Source organism: Sciurus carolinensis, chromosome 4 (genome assembly GCF_902686445.1).
Source record: "Sciurus carolinensis chromosome 4, mSciCar1.2, whole genome shotgun sequence".
Taxonomy (NCBI): domain Eukaryota; kingdom Metazoa; phylum Chordata; class Mammalia; order Rodentia; family Sciuridae; genus Sciurus; species Sciurus carolinensis.
In genome coordinates, this window is record NC_062216.1 from 129,586,955 (window position 1) to 129,608,369 (window position 21,415).

General features: G+C 35.7%; 1 protein-coding gene across 2 annotated transcripts in view; it reads right to left on the minus strand.

The window, feature by feature from the left end:
* Positions 1 to 21,415, minus strand: part of Ptprr (protein tyrosine phosphatase receptor type R) — a 257,549-nt gene that overhangs the window by 113,466 nt on the left and 122,668 nt on the right. The window contains exon 1 of one of the 2 annotated variants that reach the window (XM_047551732.1): positions 11,361 to 11,459. The exons of the other annotated variant lie outside the window; for it this stretch is intronic. Within the exon in view, the coding sequence (XP_047407688.1) occupies positions 11,361 to 11,393 (33 nt within the window). The 5' untranslated portion in view covers positions 11,394 to 11,459. Of the gene's footprint in view, positions 1 to 11,360; positions 11,460 to 21,415 lie in introns of those variants that run through there. 2 annotated transcript variants of the gene reach the window in all.

The following is a 21,415-nucleotide window of genomic DNA, read 5'->3' on the forward strand; positions in this document are numbered from 1 at the left end:
CCAAAGCAATAGATCAACTGACCATGGACAGAAATCTCCAAAACAGTGAGCCAGGATAAGACTTCACTCTCTACTAGCTGATAATCTAGTAAGAGAAAGCTGACAAACAGACTATATAAGGTTGATTGAGTGCTTTTACTGATACTGTAAGTATACAAACATACAAATAAATTAAACATAATAAAAAACAAGATTTCAGACTTAATCTCCATATACATTTACTGGGTCTCTGCTTTGTTAAGCAGTTTCCAAGTCAATTCCCCACTACTGTACTCCCTCATAATGGAAAGAGTACTTTGCAACAAGACTTTCTTCCTTTGGTCACTAGACGATTTATTAAACTAGTTAAAACCCATGGGCATTAGATATAAATCAGGCTGACAGGGCTGATTAAAATGTAGCACTTGGATTAGGCAGCAGAATTATGTTTGAACTAAATGTGATTGGTTTTTAGCCTTTTATTTTTAAAGAATAATTGAATTATTTTTGCCTGGGGGGTGTAGTTCATCTCCTCCTGATCTGATTAGGCAGCATAGTCTGTCCCTTGGTCACACCCAGTTAAAAGTCAGGACCATATCCAGTGATGCAAGTTGGGGCAGAAAGGCCAAATGGCCATCTCTCCCCCCTGGAGATGTCCTCAAAACCCCTAACAGAAGTGCTGTCTCGATTCCCAACAGTTTCAAAAGGACCCAGCTTCCCAAAGCACCAAAACCTGTCAGGAAGAATCCACCCACCTCTTTCTGACTTTAACGTATCCTCTCTGTTACCTGGAATCTCTATCCACTTTTAGCCAAGGACCTTGCCATTTTTGTTAGGAGTTGGATTGGCAAGTGATTTCCAAAAGCAAAAGCAAAAATTTCTGTTTATGCCTCTGAATGAAGAAGAACTCCCCTGACCTGTCACAGGTGTTTTATACTGTCACCCAGACCCTTCTTATAACATTGCATTCATTGTCTGTTACTATGTACCTACTAATGATTTTTATTTGTTTTATATTCCTACTTTCATCAGAGTCTTATGCCTGCTTCTCTATCTGAATGTTCTACTTATATTTCAAACTCACTATTACCCAAACTGAATGTACTTTTCCCTCTCTCTTCCCATCCACAACCCAGTTTGCTTGTATTTGTATTTTTATATAATGAGATGAAGTACCAGGTTTGGGAGTTATCTTGACTCCTTTCTCCTTATTCTTCACGCCACCATTATGGCATCCAATTAATAATCAAGTTCTGTTTATTCTACCTTTTCAATATCTCTTGAATGGTGGACCCATCTTCTCTTTGTCTATATTTCTACTATCTTACTTCAGACACCCTGACCCCTAGCTCATCATGGTCTTTTGGACTATGTGAGTAGAGTCATGATACTTTGAGGAAATCTTGTTTTCTAATGAATGGTCTTGACTCTTTTGGTTCATCAAAATTGTCCTGTCCTTCCAGTCTCCTTTCCATACATTGTACTCCAGCAACACCTAAAGGTCATTAAATGTCATGCCCTTTCCACATTGTGTCAGCGCATATGTGGCTCCCTGACAGGGCACTCTTCCTTCTTGGAGACCGCACTCAAAGACCATTCTCTCAGTCTTCCCTGATCTCTCTTCTCCATTTGCTTATATGGTTCACTTTTCTCATTAGTACCATGTTGGACTTTAGTTTTTGTTTGTTTACATTTTTATAATAAAAATGTTATAAAAATTTAAGGTTCAGAAAGATATATGGTAAAAAGTGAAAATATACTTATTGTTCCCAACCATTCATCTAAATCCCCAGAAATAAAATTTCTAATAATTTTTGTGTATCCTTTCAAATTTTTTATGCATATATTATACAAAAATAAAGAGTGTATATTATACATCATATATATTACTATTAAATAAAAATTGGATTAAGCCACACATATTGTTCCACAGGTTTCTTTTTTATTTATTGTATCTGGGATGTATTTCTATATTTAAGATATATACCATCATGAAGTATCGTGTTTTGATTCTCATCTAGTAGTTTCTTATTTTTAACAGGTTAGTTTATTTACTTTTATTATTTTAGCAGATCTATATGTGCTTTATTATTTAATATTATTATTTTTGTTTATTTTTTATTTCCTTAATTTTTTGTCTTTTTTTAATGTTGTAATATGTTTTGCTTTTGTTTTTCTATGTTTTTTTCCCTATAGTGCCTATATTTATAACATTTAAAATGCATGAAAACATATTTAAATCTTTATTTCTTAAGTTATGGAATTTAGAATGTATTTATTAACTTCTGCTATGATAAATGAGAAAATATACACCTCTTCCCACCAATTCTTGTGATGATCTACCAGGTTTTGGAAGATATTACTTTTATATTGATATATTTTGTGATCTTTACATTATACTCTGTGCAGTAAAGACTATTCACAATTCTGAATAACTAATATAAGTGAAAGTAAAGTGACATTTTTCATTCTCAGGCAGTTAAGAATGAGGGTGATTTCTCTATTCTCTCTCTCTCCTGTCTACTAGCAGGATGGGTCCAGGAAGACCTTAAGATTGCTTTGAAAACTGGAGCCACACAAAGGAAACAACTGAGCCCACCAATCAGTGCATCAAGCAGAGACCCTCTCCAACAACACCCATTAAACAGTGACCGGAGTTAAAAACACATTCTTATTGTATTAAACCACCATGACAGGGGGTTGTGTTAGCATTATTTACCCTGATGAATATATGGTTGCCTCTCAGTATTCAGGGTTGATTTGGTCCAAGACTCTCCAAGGACACACTATCTGCAGTTGCTCAAGGTCCTCATATAAAATAGGCTAGTATTTGCATATAACCTACATAATTTTCTGACTTTATTTTTTGGGGTACTAGGGATTTAACCTGGGGCACTTTACCACTGAGTTACATCCCCAGTCCTTTTTATTTTTTATTTGAAACAGGCTCTTTTTAAGTTGCTGAAGTTCTCACTAAGTTCCCCAAACTGTCCTTGAACTCGTGATCATCCTGCCTCAGCTTCCAGAGTTTCTTGGATTATAGGCATGTGCTTTAAATCATCTCTAGATTACTTATAATGTCAAATATTATCTAAATGCTATGCTAATAGTTGATATACTATTATCAGGAAATAATGACAAGAAAAAAGTCTGTATGTATTTAGCACAGATACATTTCTATTAAAATATTTTCCATACAGAGTTGGTTGAATGGGAGGATGTGGAATCTACAGATCTGATAGGCTATTTATATTCTGTAAGTATGATCTCTGTAGTTCTAGTATTAGTTAGTTATATTTAAACAAATTCAGTGTGATCAGTCTTTCTTCTTTTTCTTTTTTTCTGGAAGGATGTCTCCATTCTTGATTTTTTTATTTTGACATCTCTCTTATTTAGCTGGATTTCGTTATCTACTACTTTCAAGTAAGACTCATGAGTGCTGTATTTCCTGAAGCGTTGTGTGTTGAGATTGTATTTATGATACTTTTAACAATAAATAGCAGCTTGGCTGGATATTAAATTCTTGATTCAATTTTTATTTTTATTTTTTGCTTTTGAACTCCACTGCTCTTATCCCAATGCCTTTTGGCATTGAAAGTTGCTGTGAAAAATATCCTGGCCTGAGGCTAGCCTGTCTGGTAGATAACTTGCTTTTTCTGCCTGTAATCTCACAGAAGTCTTAATCTTTAAAGTTAAAAAACATCACCATGATATTTCCTTGGGTAGATAGTTCCTGACTTGATTAATTCTAGATTCTATTTCAGAAATATTTTCTTTTATTACACATTCAAATGATTTTTCTAGTAGATATTTTCATCTCATCATTATGGACACAAGTGATGTAATTATATATTCTTTGTCATTCTCTCTAGTCACATTATTTTACGTACTTTTCTCTAGCCACTTGTATGTCTTTATTCAGTTGAAATTTTCCTAGACTTGCTATCTATGGTCTTTATATGCTATGTTTTCAGTAGATTCTATTCCACTTCTTTGATTTCTAATGTGGTTTCAATTTATCTGATGTGTTATTATGATTATCTTGATTTATCTTCTGAATTCTGCCAGTTTACTCTTTATGACTGCTCTCAACAGGTGGCCTACTCATCTGAACACAACTTCCCAAGGGCAGAGCCCTGGACTCCAGATAAGATAGGGACTCTTGTTTTAAACAGGAAGTGATATGAAACTTTCATTTGAAGTTTCCTGGTCTTTTGTATCTGTTTAAAAATATTTATTTCAAATAGTTCAGCTTCTTTTCCTCCTGAAAATCCTCACATGAATTTCAATCCCATCTAAAGTAAAATTGAATTCTGTGGGCCTATACTGTATGTGACTCCTGTTATCTCTGAACCTCATCTCATATTCCTCCTTCAAATAACTTTCTTTTTCTAATCCCTCCAAAAGCTATGCTCATTTTTATCTCATGGTCTTGGCATTCACCTGCTTGCTGTCTGGAGAGTTGTTCAACATTAGTGTTGGTGGTTCCTTTTGGCCTTTCGACTGGCATTTTAATAGTCACCTCCTCAGAGAAGCCTTCCCACTTCCTATTATGTTACCCTGTTTTATTTTCCATATTGCGTTTATCACTCTTCTACAGTTTCTTGTTTACTTATTATTTTATTCACTATCTTTACTAAAATATAGGTTCCACTGATGTGGAACTTCATCAGGCTGGTTCTCTGCTATCTCTCCAAGACCTGGAACAGAGTTTGGCATGTAGTGGATATTTAATAAATCTTTGTGAAATGAAGGATTGCATGCATCACCAAAATCAACACTGTGTAGTTACTAAGTGGAAGAATCTGAGTTACATGGTTTCAAAAACCTGAGGGCTGTGTACTTGAGAAGGTCATGTTAAGGTGAGCAGTCCACCCATAATACCTAATCATTTAAAGAATACACTGGATTCATTTTCAAAATTTACATTTGATTTATAATTTACATAGTTCTGACTGGTAATTAACTTTAGCTCTGATACTTTGATACCACTAAAGGGGGCGATAAAAGTCAGAAATTAATCTTATCAACTTTTTGAAATCCACTCAATTAAGTGAAATCAACATTAATTTTCTGAGTTATGTGCTATTATATTGGTTGTAAATGAAAACTTAACCAGCATTAATGTCTATTTCTTGCAACTAATTTGAGAGTTTAAAAATATATCTAATTATAAAAATTAAATATGCTTATATAGAAGTTTTATAAAATACACTTATTTAGAAAAGAGAAAGAAATATTATTTGTAGTTGTTTATCTCATCAACCCTTAGATAAGGCTGTAGTGTTTTTAATGGTAGTTTTTTTGATATGTAGATTATATCACATAATAATTATATGCACATATAAATCATTATATATCACATATGATATATGTAATATATCATTCAAATATTTTTCTTTTTAATGTGATGTTAAAACTATCAAATTTCTATAATTTTTCTTTTCTCGTGATTTTAGGAGGAAACACTTATTCCCAGGACTGTGTTTTATTTTGTGTGGTGGCAGCAGAAATACAGAAATGTTGCTGGATTTTTCTTCTTTTCAACCTCCCCAGGGGAGAAGAAGCAACCTGGGAAATTGATGCATTTGGAATACGATACTGGGGCATATGCAGCTCTATGATCACCTGTAAAGATCATATAATCTGGTCTGCTATTTGCAAGTGGTAAAGTTGTAAAGGCTGTTTCTGCAAAAGGTTGTAGTTGACCAGTACTGCTTGTGACTGGTGTTTAAATCTCCCTAAGAAGATGCAGTGATAGAAGAATATCACTGTCATGCTATGGAGAAGTCATGCTATGGAAATTCCTGAAGATGTCTGTCACATCTCCAGGAACTCTACCACCAAGAAAAGAGGATTTCGACCTCACAGGCCTGCTTCCTCTGTCTTTCGCAGGCATGAGGAGAGAGATGCTATTTCTTGTTCCACTCAAACACAAACACTTGGTACCATAAGTTCAGACTTTAATTTTTGACTTTAATTTTTCTTGTTAGTTGACCTTGGTTTCAGCACAGGAATCTATTGAGGTAGAGGGATCAGAAAAGAATCAAGGCATCTGGTTATTGTGGAAGTCAGAAGCAATTTTCAAATGAGGTTTATCAATGGAGCAGAATGAATGCATTGGTTAAGAAAAATGTGGTCAAGAAAAGGCTACTGCATTTGTTGATGAGGAAGTAAATAGTGGCGTTGGAATAGTGATCCTCAAAATGTGGTCCATGGTCCACTGGGAGGCTAAGTGATCCTCACTGGAACTCAGGTGAAAGTACAATTTCATATTGTGTTGCAATATGGGTACATTATGTACTACTGCAGACTTTCTTTTATGCCCAAGGGAGGGTCATTTAATGAGTTTTGAAGGGTTAATGCAATTTGATGTTAATAAACTAAAATTAGCATTTATTAATTTATATTGACACTTATAAGGGGTTCTAGGGAGTGAAGTTTAATGAAGAAATAGGAAGAACATCAAGATCAAGTTTTCCTTACAAAAAAAGGATAAAAATAGGACCATAAATAGAAAGTCTTTTTTCCTCAGATCATAAGTACTTGACCTTTATTCTAAAGCAACAGTATTCCAGATGACTTCATCTTTCTTCCTAAGATCCCTATACTAGTAACAAGCTACCCTTTAACACATTAAATAACAATACTAGAGTTTTGGTATGAGTAATATTTTGAAAACAATTGCAATACCAAGTTAATGACTTTTGCACACACTTGGCTCTTTTGCAGTTATGGGTGGCAAAATCAATTAATTAGTTAATTAATTAAAAATTCATGAAGGAACTAAACAAATATTAATATTGAGTGAGAAAAGTATATAAACCTCATAAAGGCTAAGAACTTGTGACAAGAACAATATTCAAGTTATTTTTGAATTTTGTGCTTGCATATTTAAAATATTTTGACTATTCTGTTTTTAAAATTGTTAGGGAGTCAGGAAAAATTTAAAAATTTTGTTTGTATGTTTGGAAGTTGTAGGTATGAAGAAAATACCAAATATGAAACTTTGCTACACCATTAAATAATAGTTAAGAATGGGTTACTCAGACAGACTTGGGTTCAAACTTGGGGTCTGTGTTCTTGGTCCAATTATTAACTCTCTTTGAACCTCAGTTTCTTTATCTGTCAAATGTTGATGATAACTACATTGTTAGTTATGACAATAAGTTATATAGTTATGACACCTACATAAACCATTAGATATAAAGCAGCTAGAACTGGCAGACAAAGCTACTCAGTAAACTTTGCTTTAAAGATATGTATTCAATACATATTGATGTTGAAAATTTAATGACCTGCTTCTTGGGTTATTCAGAACAAGGAAAATAGAATAACAACTTTGTTGATTAAATGAAGGTCTTGAGTTTATTTACAAGAACAGTAAATAATATCAAGACACGAAGAAGTGGCCTGATTGAATGTGCAGTGTTTACATTTACTGATTTTTACATCTGTCAAGGAGCTTTAGCCAAAAGTCAATCAGGAAATCGAGAATAGAGGGGGAAAAAGCAATGGACAAAATAGTTTAGTTTTGCTAACGTGATATAATCTGTTTTTGGATAGAATCTGTATTTAATGTTGAAGGTCAGAATGGCAGGCTTTAAGAAGATTCTTTGATTTCAGAATCTGCTTCTCTTTATTTTCTATCCTGCCCCTTCAACCAAGGCTGCTGTGAGCACTCACTGTAATTCAGGCAACTCTCACTATAATTCCAAATTCAGGGAAGATTCTCTGTAACGTTGCATTAAATTCATAATCATCTTCCTTTTCTTTCTTCTAACGCTACAAATTAAATATCAATAATGAAACAGAGTCAACCTTAGTAATTTAGGTTAGAACCCATAGCTTATTCATTTAAAAAGCCTTTTATAACCTAGTTTTACCTTCATTGCATTAATCTCTCCTCTATTTTAATATTACCTCTTAATTAGTGTCCTCTTTCACATTCCCCAATAACATTCTTGTGAAAAGAGCTCCTTTGCCTTCAAAAACTCTCAAAATTTATCATTTAAAAGAGGAGCTTTTATGTACAATTGTGCTGAAAACTTTACATTCAGTGTAATTCAGAGTAAGTCTCCTTCCTTATAATAAGCTATTAAAAGAAATCACGAAAGGGCAAAACTCTCGACTTTTCTAAGTACAAATTCACTGGAGGAGCTAAAACTTTCACAAATTATAAAATAATTTATGTGCTTTTATGATACAATCATTCCTGTACTTTGTGATTTTGAATTCATTTATACTTGTAAAAATATTTTTATAAAAGTTACAAACATCTATGGGTAAAATAGAGGTTTAATACAAAGTTCTTTACAGGCAGGAGCAAAATCACGATTTAACCATGACTAGATATTATCCTGGGTACAGTAAACAAATATAATAGCAAGTTACTTGCTTTTAACAGAGTTTTCAAGTCCTGTATTATATATTCCAGTCAACAGAAATTTCCACCTTCAGCACCTCTGATTATGTTTCCTATTTCGTACTGAATGCCATTTGTTCTCAGTTATTCCTGTTCCTGTGCTCCTGTTCCCTCTCTCCTAGGTTGCTGTCCCCACCCCCTCTCCTTCAGCATTTCTCATGCTGGAGGCAGAACATAACAGTCAAAGATTAAGTTGAAAATGGCTGAAATCAGGGCCAGGCAGAAACCCCATGTGGACAAAAGCCCTGCGCCTAGGCCAATGCTGTTTGAAAAATCAGGTCAGACAAACTCAGGTTCCTATGTCCAGCCTCATCAAGATGACAAAGCTCTAATCATCACTGTCATGACTGTCCATTCATGGAGCTTTCCTGAAGGGACCGAGGAGACTTCCTTCTGTATCCAAGAATTGAGACTAAACTAACTTCAAAGGGGCATTTAGGGTTGCTTGGAAAGAGATGTCCAAGGGCAAAATCATAATCCTCATCTCCCCCCGCACTTTGTGTCCTAGTCTAAACTGATACCACCCCAAGCCATCAAATAGATGTAAATAGCATATTTTAAAAAATGAAGACATCACCCATCCACACGGGCCATTGGTGCTTTATTCCAGATACGGGTAAAAGAGGGAGATGGTTATTTTTTATTTTTATGTGATTATATTCAATCATCAGAAATACATTAATTCAGGACTTGCAAGGGATCACATGCAAAAGCTTGAGCTGAAGGGGAGGGAGACCACACAGGCTCTGAAATATCAGTCTGATCACAAGGGTGGTTTGGAGTCTAACACTCCATGGAAGGATGTCATAAATTTACTTTCATTTTGAGTCCCTCCATGAAGGAGTTTATGTTTCACTTCAATGACTGTAATAGGATTCTGTTTTTACTCTTCTGGTGAACTACACAATTCTTCAAGAAACATGGTAAAATGAAGTGAGGCTTTTTGGCATGTGTTTTTGAGATGCAAATGGAAATGCTATGATTTAACGTCCTTTTGACTTTTATCTCTGTAATCTTGATTTTTCTGTCACAGTGGGAATTAACAATTTTCTGCATAACTAAAAGTGAATAAAGACAGAGTGTGGAATACGTTTTAGTCATTGTTCTCATGGTGCTTTCATCTGCAGAAGGATATGGCAAAATAATAATAAGCACATAATTTCCCACAATGTGTTATTTTCGTGATTGGCACCTCCAGAGCCATCTCATTTCTCGAAAAGCAAGACTCTGAGTGATGTTGTCTGTAGCAGAACTTTAGTGCACAGCATACTGTGCCAGCTTCATCCTGTTATTACTTCTCTGTCTTCACAGTGAGATTCTTTTTTCCTTGTAGCATGATTGGGGTACGGCATTGATTAGGATGGCTCCCTCTGATCTAATTATTCAGTAGTCTACTAGAAGCACATATATTGATCAGAAAAACAAAGAAGACTATATATAGCTTATTCTTCCTTGTTATAGCTAAATATAGAAATAATTATTTTCATACCATACAGTCCAGCATCAATTATCAACTGAGTAATTCACTGTAGCAATTCAAAAAAAGTAAATTTAAGACTGTGGAAAGCTGTAGGGGAAGATATTTTGGTATACAAAAATAAGAGACTACATTTTCTTTAAAGCCTTAATTTCTATGAGTTCTTTAACATGAGTCCTCTTCATATTAAAAGGTATAGATGCATTGGCATTAAGAGAAAATTGATGAAAACTTTTCTTTCTCTTTAGTCCAAAATCTTTTTGCTAAATCCTAAATCTTGCTTTGAAATTTTGCCAAGCCTTCATTTAATATTATTATCTGCTTGTATCTCACACCAGAGATGCACTCAAAAGACAAAAACAAAATCTGGCAGCCCTATGTTTTGTGGGAAATAGAGCTTGACTCCTTGAATCTAATGATTTATTTGGGCCATCTTACCGACTGCTTTCTGCATTATTGAATCAGACAGAAAGTTAATCCAATTTTATTATTAAGACGATGGAAGTACCAGTTGCATTATTTCTTGACATTGTTATTCATCATCAAAGACCACAGATAAAGTCAGAATTATCTATAACTTGTTACCAGTATCAGAACAATTATATCGTTTTTAAGCACTCAGCCTAAATTCTCGTTTTTCTTCTCTGTGGGTCCAAAACTTTGTGTCATGCCAAGGACACAATGAGAACTTAACAGATATTTAAAAAAACAAATTTAGTATGCTAAATATTTTGTAGGGTTTCCATTCAAGGCTAGCACTTCTTACATAGACTAATCAATGAATTTGTGTATAATTTTTAATGAGAGCCATAATGTTTGTGAGAACAACTAAGGTTAAGAAGGTTGGTTTACCAAAGGAAAACAACAAAGCTGTCACCCCCACCTGGGAATTAGGCCAGGGACATCTCATGTCATAAACTTTCATTGACTGGTCCCCACACTGATTATGATGAAAGATACCAACTAGTTTCTTAGTGAAGTCTGCGTGCAAAGGCAAGCTCCCCAGGTGCCATTATTATAAAAATGTCTAGTGTAGTGAGTATAGTGACTGAGCTTACAGCAACCCCTCCCTTTCCTTTTCTAAGGAAGTCCAGTCCTCTTCTTCCCATCGTCAGTGTGGGAGCGACACTGAACAAAACAGAAAATCTCTACTTCACTCATTTTTAATGAGACTTTAGAATTCTGTTCAAGTGGATGTGTTTGTAACTCCACTCTCTTTGGAATGATTATGAGTTTTGTAAGAAACTCTGTATAACTGTGAGTCTTTACTATGAAAATACTCTGAATAATTGCATAGTGTTGTCTTTTAATTTCAGACTTTGAGGCTAAAGCTATTTCCTGGAGTATCATGAAGGTTTTCTGCTGACTCACATACATGCACATGAACAGACACTTAGATAAATTGCAATATTTATGCTCCTAAGGGTACAACATCATGCAGAGGCTGTCCTGCTTTACCTACATGAAGGATTCTCTTACCTGTTTGGAAATTGACTGGATGTCGAGATGCATTTGACTTCCATTTGTACTGTTCTCTGTGTTAATTCCTCACCATAGCAAGCCGGACTGATCCTAAAGCTTTCTAAGCTTGTGTGCTGAGATGAAGCCTCATTTAGTCGCCTGCAGGTAACTGCCTGGTACTATTTCTAGAGACATTGCTGATCCCAGGTCTACTGTAGCTGCATGTGCCGTCCCAAGAGATACCCCAGGTGCTTGCTGTTTCGACAGCTTACTAGCATTGAAATTCATGTTTTTTTTTTCATGATAATTAACAAAATTGTAAGATGAGAACTTTATGGTTTGTGGATAATGTATGCTGCGTTAGGGATTTTTTTTTTAATTCAAAAGAAAATTATACATTCACAAGCTCTTTTCATAATAAATATAAAGTTATTTTAAAACTTCTATGATTTCCACCAAATTTTCCGAGATGCTAGGGACTTTATGGGTATCTCATTTTAACATTCCTTATGATTTAGGAAGCTAGATATTATTATATAATTATTACTAATATTTTTATTCATGGGAAGGGTAGTGATTTATGCAAAGCCCAGGTAATGAATCTGGGATTCAAATACAGGTTGGTCTGATCACAAAACTGTTGATTATTCCCCAAGACCCAGACACCAAATGTACACCATTGTACATTCTGTGTGATTTAACACAGAAGAATTTCAGATCAATTGTTATTGTAATTATTATTAGGGAAATATTTGGTCTGAAAAAAATAGCCTGGAAAGAAGATAATTAAAATATTGTCTTCAAGGAACTAACTTGATTCTGTTAGAATAAGAAAGCTGAAGCACTTTAGGGATTCCATGATCTTATGTTGTCAGGATAATATGGCATAATTTTAATAATATTGCAATAAAACTTAACCATTTATGCATTACTAGTGGCAAGGTATATTGATTTTTCTAAAAGCAAGGGGCACTGTCAAGAATCTTAAAAATGCTCATGATCTTTGATCCAGTTATTTCCAACCTGCATATTTATCTTAATGAAATGACTTCAAAGAATTAAAATTAAATAAGCACAAAGATTTCCTTTGCAACATTACAGTGCACAATCAGAAGCAAGTTAAATAAATATCAATAGCCAAAAGGATAAATGAATTATGGTATATCAAGAGGAGGTAATTGTCATCTAATCCTCTCTTTCCTGCATCATGAGTTTACCCTCTCTATTGGCTCTCTCTAATCTGCCTTCAAATGTGCTGTAATATTTCTCATATTAGAACAAAGACCAAACAAACCAAAATATCTCCTCATCCAGTTGCCATGATTTTTAGTTTCTCTCTTTAAAACAAAGCATCACATTGTTCATATTTATTGTTTCCCATTACTCTTTCTATCTGCCTATATTAGCTCCTCGTAAGCTAAACTTGGTTCACAACACCCAGTGGTCCATCCTCACTCCTCACCTTGAGGATCCCTCAGCAGCCTTTGACACAGGTGACCCCTCCTCCTGCTCCCTGACACTCTTTCCTCACTGGGCTTCCAGGATGCCACACTTTCGTAGGGTGGCTCTCATTGGCCACTGCTTCTCAAGTCTCCTTTGCTTATTTCTCCTCACCTTCCCAACTTCTATACCCAGTTCTCAATTCTTGGTCTCTTCCTTTTTCTAAACTACAGTCTCAAATTAATCAGTACCGGGGCTGGGGAGATAGCTCAGTCAGTAGAGTGCTTGCCTTGTAAGCACAAGGCCCTGGGTTCGATCCCCAGCACCCCCCCAAAAAAAAAAATTAATCAGTACCTCTCCCTTAGAACTCAGACTTGTATATCCAATTGCATACTGAAATACCCGCTTAGATGACTAACTTGATCTTCTCCACTCTCAAGCCCTGATTCTTACCCTACCCACCTCTCCACAAATCTGTTCCTCCTTCCTTTCTCTTCCTCTCCATAATTGGCACCTTCAATTTTCCATGTGCTCAGGTTAAAAAATAAAAATAAAAAGGAGGGCTGGGGTTATAGCTCATTTGGTAGTGTTTGCCTCACATGCACAAGGCCCTGGGTTCAATCCCCAGCACCACGCACAAAATAATAATAATAAAATAAATAAATAAGTAAATAAAATAAATAAATAAATAAAATAAAAAGGAGCCATTATTCTTGCATTCTTCCTTTCTTTTATGCTTCACAACTGGTATATCTAATCAACTTGACCTTTGAACAATATTCAGAGAAAGATCACATCTATCAACTCTACCCCTGCCACCTTAATTGCCATTGTTCTGGGCCATAGTAACAGACTGATTCTTAATTGGTCTCTCTGCTTCCATCCTGCCCCCTATAGTTGATTTTCCACAAAAACCAGAGTGATTTTTCTCCATGTTTTTATTGGTGCATAATAGTTATACATAATAGTGGGATTCACTATTACATATGCATAATGCACACAATGTAACAATAAGATTTGTCCAATCTCATTTCCCCTTTCACTTTCCTCCTCCCACCCCCTGGTTCCTTTACTCTCCTCTACTGAACTCCCTTTGATTTTAGGAGATTCCATTCCTATCCCTCCCCACTCTCTAGCTTCCACATATGAGAGAAAACATATGACCCTTGACTTTCTGAGTTTCACTTAGTTTGTTTAACATAATGTTCTCAAGGTCCATCCATTTTCCTGCAAATGACATAATTTCATTCTTCTTTATGCCTGAATAAAACTCCATTATAATTAGATCACTTTGGTACTTTCCTAAAATCCTCTGGGAGCATCTCAACTTGTTCAGAATAAAATTAGAATTGGACATGGCCTGACTTGATCTTCCTAATAGAATCCCCCTCCCCCACCTTCCACCACTCTTTCCCTGATTCCTCTCCATTTATTCTGGTCTTCTTGCTGCTCTCTTCAATCACACCAAGCTCCCTCTAGTCTCATGCCTTTGCATGTCTCACTGTTAGAAACTATCTTCCTAAGAGAGCTCTACAGGGCTCACCCCTCACTTTATTCAGGTCTCTGTTCAAACACTACCTTTGCAGAGGTGGCTTCTCTAATCAGGCCATTTTAAAATATCACCTTTGCTGTCACTGTTGGCCTCCTTACCCTGTTTAATATTTTTTCCTTAGTACTCTTCATTTCCAATGTGTATATACACTGTCACTACTAGAAGATCTGCTTCCAGAGAGCACAAATTTTGGCTATTTAGCTTACTGATGACCCACAGAATATAGATAATACTTTTATGACAGAAGCTCCATAAATAGTGTCTTTTGAATGAATGAACAGAGCAGGTCCATGATTGAATACTAAGTGAAATAAGCATAATGCAAAGTTATATATAGACTTGAATTACAGCTGTATAAATATGCTAGGTTCTGTGATGATCCAAAAACTAAATTAGTTGTGGGTGATGGGATTTGAATAAAATATGTTATCGAGTGAATTTGAAAGATTTTTAAAATAAAGAATCATCATGTATATCTGGGAAATGATATCTGTCGACAGTTACAGTGAATGCAGTTGCTCTTTTGGGGAAATGACTACTTCAACCACATACCTCAGGGGAAAATAACCACAGTGATTTTCAGAGTTAATACCTCTCCTGTACATTTGAACATTATCTCCCTTCTGTACAGCACACCAGTTAAGTGCAACAACTTAGAGTCAGACCATCTGGGTCTGAAGTGTAGCTTTTCCACTTAATAGCTGGATGAACTTGGGCTAATTACTTAGCCCCTCTCAAGGTCAGTTTCTTAGTCTGAAAGAAGGGATAGTAATCTATATACCTTGGAGGATTATTAAGAGGATTAATTGAGATAAAGTCTCTAAGGTGTATAATGTGTGTTATGGTTTAGATATGAGGTGTCTGTCAAAAGTTCATGTGTGAGACAATGCAAGCATATTCAGAGGTGAAATGATTAGATTAAGAGAAACACAACCTCATCAGTGGATTAATCCATAAGGATTAATTGGGTGATAACTGTAGGCAGGTTGGGTGTGGCTGGAGGAAGTAGATCACTAGAGATATGCCTTTGGGGTTTATATTTTTTCCCTGGTGAACAGAGCTCTTTCTGCTTTCTTGTTGCCATGTCCTGAGCTGCTTTCCTCTGCCACACCCTTCTGTCTTCATATACGGCCTTACCTTGGGCTCAGAGCAATGGAGTTGGCCATTTGTGGACTGAGACCTCTGAAACCATGAGTCCCAAATAAACTTTCCTCCTCTACATTGTTCTTGTCAGGTCTTTTGGTCACAGCAACAGAAAAACTAAAACCCTGTGTTGCATGAAATCTAATATGCCCTCAATAAATGTTATCATTCAATATTTTTCTTTGTTCCCATTTCATAGATAAGAAAACTGAAAACCACTAAGGTTAAACGACAACCATAACAGAACCAGATCTTCTCACCCAAAATCCAGTTGCTCTAGTACATGGCTATTCTTCAGGAGAAAAATGAAGGTTAAATCCATTCTGCTTAATAGGAAAAAGAATGTTTTGTCTCTTGGTGAACTTTTCTGTCTCACTCTTATTTAGGCCATAATTAACTGTTAATAGTGGCATATTATGAGTGATGTAAATTTAAAAGTTGTATCTTGTCATTAGCTTATTATAAAAATATAGACAAGGTGTAATTGTGTTAAACTAAAGTAACACTTTTAAGTTTCGAATAATTTTAAAGTTCTCATATATGGCACAGATACTAAGAAAAAATGAATTTTGTAGATGTACTTCTATTTTACTTCACAAGTGAGTCATATTTCCTTATTAATAAATGATTTAACAATGTTTAAAGAAATAAGGGAGAAGAGAGTGGCTAGTTCAGCCAGATATGTCGTCTCTAGAGTACCTCATAGGCAAATGAAGATTCTGCAATCATACATGTAAGTTTTTCAATCCATATATAATCACACTATTGAAAAAATTCTTAAAAGATATTTGTTGAGAAATTTAGTTGCCAAAAACATAGGATTAATATGAGAATGATCTTTGCTTGAAATAATGGTGTGTCCACTTGGGGATTCAGAAAGATCTGGCATAACCAGAAGACCAGTGAGCTAGATATAGCCATGTGTGTTTTTCCATAAGAGACTATAGCCATTAACATTCAGGGTTATTATTGAGATATGATTTGTATTCCAGGTCACTTGGCTCATTTTTGTTTTTTGGCACAACTTGGTTTCTCCTTTATTCAGAAGGAACCTGTCCTCGGAGAAGTGAGGGTTGGGTTTCTGAAGAGAGACTAAGGACAAAGGACTGGAGTGAAATGGAAAAGGAGTCAAGAAAAGGGCAGGTCAAGACTTGTGTCAGAACTCTGGGGAAATGAAGCAGAAGTAAAGACAACAAACAAACACACATTCCAGATCCCATATTGTTTTGGACACATATATAAACAAGGAATGCAAATAAATGACAGAAGGGAGACAGGAGAGAAATTCCTTTTCTCTGGTGCACATAGAGTCTGGGTGGGTGGGGGTGGAGGCGCTCAGACAACTAACCAGCACACATAGGTTCTCAGTAATAAGACACAAGCTGGAGCCTCAGCAGCCACCAGACAGCAGTGTCCTTTTACAGATAGCAATACCATGAGTATCAGTCCAGGAAGCCTTGGGACAGCCACAGGTGGGTATCCACACGGCCAACAACTATGACTACTTCCTAAGCATCGGGGCCCCAGAGCAGGTGACCTCAGAGAGCAAGAGCAGAAAACTTCTCTCCTACATATGTCAGGCAAAACTAAAAGAATTGTGCTTATGAGAGGAAGCTGATGTCTTTTAGGGATTCTCAACACATATCAAGGTGGGAAAATTAAAAACGGTTAGAGAACTGGAAATAGTCAAAGTGCGGGGGGTGGGAGGCAGGCAGCAGGGAGGCTGCAAGTTATTCCTCATATTACCACACGGCTAGCAGGGTGCCTAGGGTCTCTGTAGACTTTAGGAATGCCACATGCTCCAATGTGCTATTCTCTTTGTCATTGTTTCAACTGGCTCACTCATCATCTGGGTCTCAGTTTAAATGACCCTGGTTCAGTCCCTTTTGTTATATCCCCAATTTCAATTAAATTTAATTTTCTATTCCCAAAGCTGAAATTCTTTCTAAATCTAAATATTATAAAGTGTTTCTAGAAGTCTCAAGAAAGTTCAAGTAAATAGATGCTGGAATAGCCTCAGAACACAATCAAGGATGAGATCAATTTTTGATGATTTTCTAACAAGCCCATGAATGAAAGCTTCACAATAACTCTAGGATAAAATAATTTCTCTTGCATTGAATGTGTGAGAATCAATTCACATGTTTGTTATTAACTCATCAGAATTCTTCTGAGCACGTTATTTTTCATCTTCGTATCACCAGATGATAAAAATGCAGCTGCATCATTCATTATTCATACACTCTATTAGAATGTGTATAAATATCACTTCTGTTTGTATTGCATTTAAACTAGAGAAATATATGAGTACCTCAGAATTTATCATTCCTTTACTCCAAAGGCAAAGACAAAGTTTCAGGATTTATTACCAACAGTAAATCCATACTTGATACAAAAAGAAAACAAAAAGCTTAAATGTATCTGGTTATCAAATGCATCTTATTCGATGTGCATTCTTCAGAGTATTTGATTTTTGAGTATTGCTGGCTCTCATGTATTTTGAGGAAGACCTTGCCAAATAACAAATTTTTGCAAATATTTTGCTGAGTCCTATATGTTTAAAATGCATTTAATACATTTCAATAACAGATAATCTATCTTCCATTTCATCTGATTACTTGATGGGTACAGTAAAAATGTGTTTATATGAACCTCATTGGAGTATACAATTTTTAACATTACAGCTTCTCTAACCTTGTAAACAAATATTGACTCTGTGAATTAGACCTTACCAAGTGCCAATTAGCACTTTTACGTTTAAGGCAAAATGGAAATGAGATCTTAAATATGTGTTTGGTTTAACAAATCAGTGATCTTATAGGTGATATAAATGATCTTGGAAACTAAGGAAAATTAAATGCATCAACAATTTGATTAGACCCCTGGCATGGGTCTGAAAATAAAAAATAAAAAACATTTTTTTTTTCATTTGAGCATTTACATTGTTAAGGGATCACAATAGATACCAAAACCTAACAAAACACCACATAGAAACATCCGGTTTGATTTTTAAAAATTCGAGTGGATTGTCTGATCAGGATCATAAAGAACACATTGTAAAATAAACAATAACTAATCAAGGAGTATGCATAAGTCACATCCCTCTCATTTCTCTTGCATACACTTTACTCTTTGGACTTACTACTTTTTTTTTCTTTTCTTGGCTTGCAGTGGATGTTCAGTGTTTATTAAGTTTTTGATGAATACCACACACTGTTCACTGGGCAGACAGTAACTATGAATGCTACATCTCTGCCCTCACAGTCCCTGTGAAAAGTAACTTTTCTTGTTTTCATCAAGGACACATCCTCTAATTATGCTGCTACCCCCTGTTGGAGTCTCAAGAATGTTCTTCCTCTTCTGGTTTTGGCATCATCAGTTCCTTCCCCACGACTAGATTATTCCCAGTAGCATATAAATGTGCATGAACCATCTTGAAAATGAAATCTTCATAGGGTCCACATCTCTACCTATTCTCCATTTCCTTGTTTTTTCTTTCATTCTTGAGGCAATCATCTGTAGTTGGTGCTTCCTCCTTATCTCTATTTTACTCTTCCACTCTCATCTGACATTGCCCCAACAATTCAAAGAACCAGCCTTGTCCAGATCACCATTGAATTCTGTATCAACATGCCCAAAAGGCTTAATTCTCAGCAGCTGTTTGGTACAATGGACTATTTTTTGTTTCCTGAAACTTTCTTCTCTTAGCTGCTGTGGCATTGTTAAGTCCTACTTTTCTCCAACCTCAGTGGTGTTCCTTCTCATCTCCTTTGCTGGCTCCTCTTTTCCCAACCAACTTCTAAATGTTGATGAGACTTCAAGTTCCTTCCTGGACACATTCCTGGACACATTCCAGCACACTCCTTCTCTAGGAAATCAGGAAATCTATCCAGTCCCAGGTTTTATATACTCTTTATATGCTGATGTTTTCCAAGTGTCTTTATGGAACCCAGATCTTTCTTCTGAGTTCTACTGACTCACATATAGTAAACTGCTACCTAATTTCTTAATTGGTATGTCTGAAAGGAGTCTTACATTTAGTGTCTAAAATTTATATTCTGATTATTCTTAAGCCTATTATTCTTTTAACATTCCCACTTTAGTAAGGGATAAATAATCATTCAACTGTATAAGATAAAAACCTGGGGGCATCTGTGAATTCTTTTCTTCCATTACATTTTCCACACCCACTCCATCCTCAGATCCATCAGTGATGCCTCCAAATATGCAATAAATCTTTCCATTGGATCTATCTCCACTGTTAGCATTAAGTTCAAGCTACCATCTCCTGTGTCTTGGGGTACTATTATAGCATCTCTATTTCCGTTCTTGTCTCCTTCCAATTCATTCCTCACACATGTTTTAAAAGAATAAATAAGGTCACATCAGAACCACGCAGAAACTCTTTAAGGCTTCTTTCCCATTGCTTTTTAGAATGATATCCCAACCCCTCACCAGGGCTTACAAAGCCCTACATATCTATGACACTAGGTCTCATCTTCCTCTATTTCTAGTGCTCTAACTACTCTGGCCTCCTTTCTGCTTTGCAAACCTTGCTACTGGTATTCCTTCTGCTTGTAATGTAGTTTGCCAAACCTGAAAGCTCTGCTTTGCCCTCCTTCTTCAGGTCTTGGGTCAAATGTCCATCCTCATGGAGGCTATTCTAATCATGCTTTCTAAAGAAGTACTCTACTCCCTCTTCACACTCTATCTTAGTAACCGCTATGTTTCTAATAACTCAGTTGTGTGTATGTGTGTGTGTGTGTTTTATCAGAATGTTAGTTCTTTCAGGAGGTAGCTATATTACCCTGTTTACTCCAGAGGCTATCATAATTCTTAGTGTATAAGTAGGTGCTGAATAACTATGTTGAACAAATGAATGAGGAAAACAGGAAATAACAGCAGAAGGAAACAAAAAATGGCAAAAAGTGGTGTAAGGCCATAGCTGAAGAATACAAGGGGCTCCATGAGCAATCTTTTGAGGCACCTAATTCCTTGATAAGAGGAAGTGTCTAAGGTTCACTTATCTCCCTGACCACATTAATCTTTATCTTCAAAGAACAATCCAATGTACTTATAGATCAAAGTACACCATTTTGCTGTGTATTATTTATGTATTTATGATTACACACATCACATGAATATTACATGCATTTATACTAAATAAAACACACTTAAATCTACACACACTACCATGTATTATTTTATAATTATGTGGTTATATTGTTCTTGATTCATCAAAAGTTAGCATGTTAATCTCCTTTAAAGCTTTATCTTTAGATATTGAGATTCAGTGACATGTTGTCTCAAAATAATTGAGAGCCATGTGAGAAGCTAATAGGTACTTCTTGCAAACACTGTACAGCTTTGATATTTGTATTTTTTTGTCATTGAAGAACTTATGGCACTGATTTTTTTCACACTATGGATCTATGTGTTCACATAGATATTCATATGTTGCCTTATCAAAGTTTCGTTAAATAACCAAAAGTCAACTCTGGAAAATAAACATGAGAAATACCCTTGGTGATGGGAAAAAGAACACTAAAAGTCTGTTGTGTAAGTCATTTCAAAGAGATGATTTTGAATAAAGAACCCCAGTCTATGTCTTGCTGTGTAAATTTATGGCATCCTAAATAATCCATATCACAGCATTTTGTCACAAGCAGGGCAGGTTATGGGGCAGAATCTCAAGGAGCAGCAGCATGTCAGGTTGTTCAACCAGCCCTTTAATTAGCAGCTCACCATAAATAACCTCATTACAGGTGATTTGAAGAAACCAATGGTCACAAAGACATAATTTAAATATGTAACCATTTAAAGAGTTCTGGTCTTTCTGATGTCCAGGCTGTGCATCCACCTAGAGGTGGAGCAAACATCTGAAAATATGGCACCCACATTTGAGTGTGCTGCTAAACTACACAGTTTAAGTCTCCAG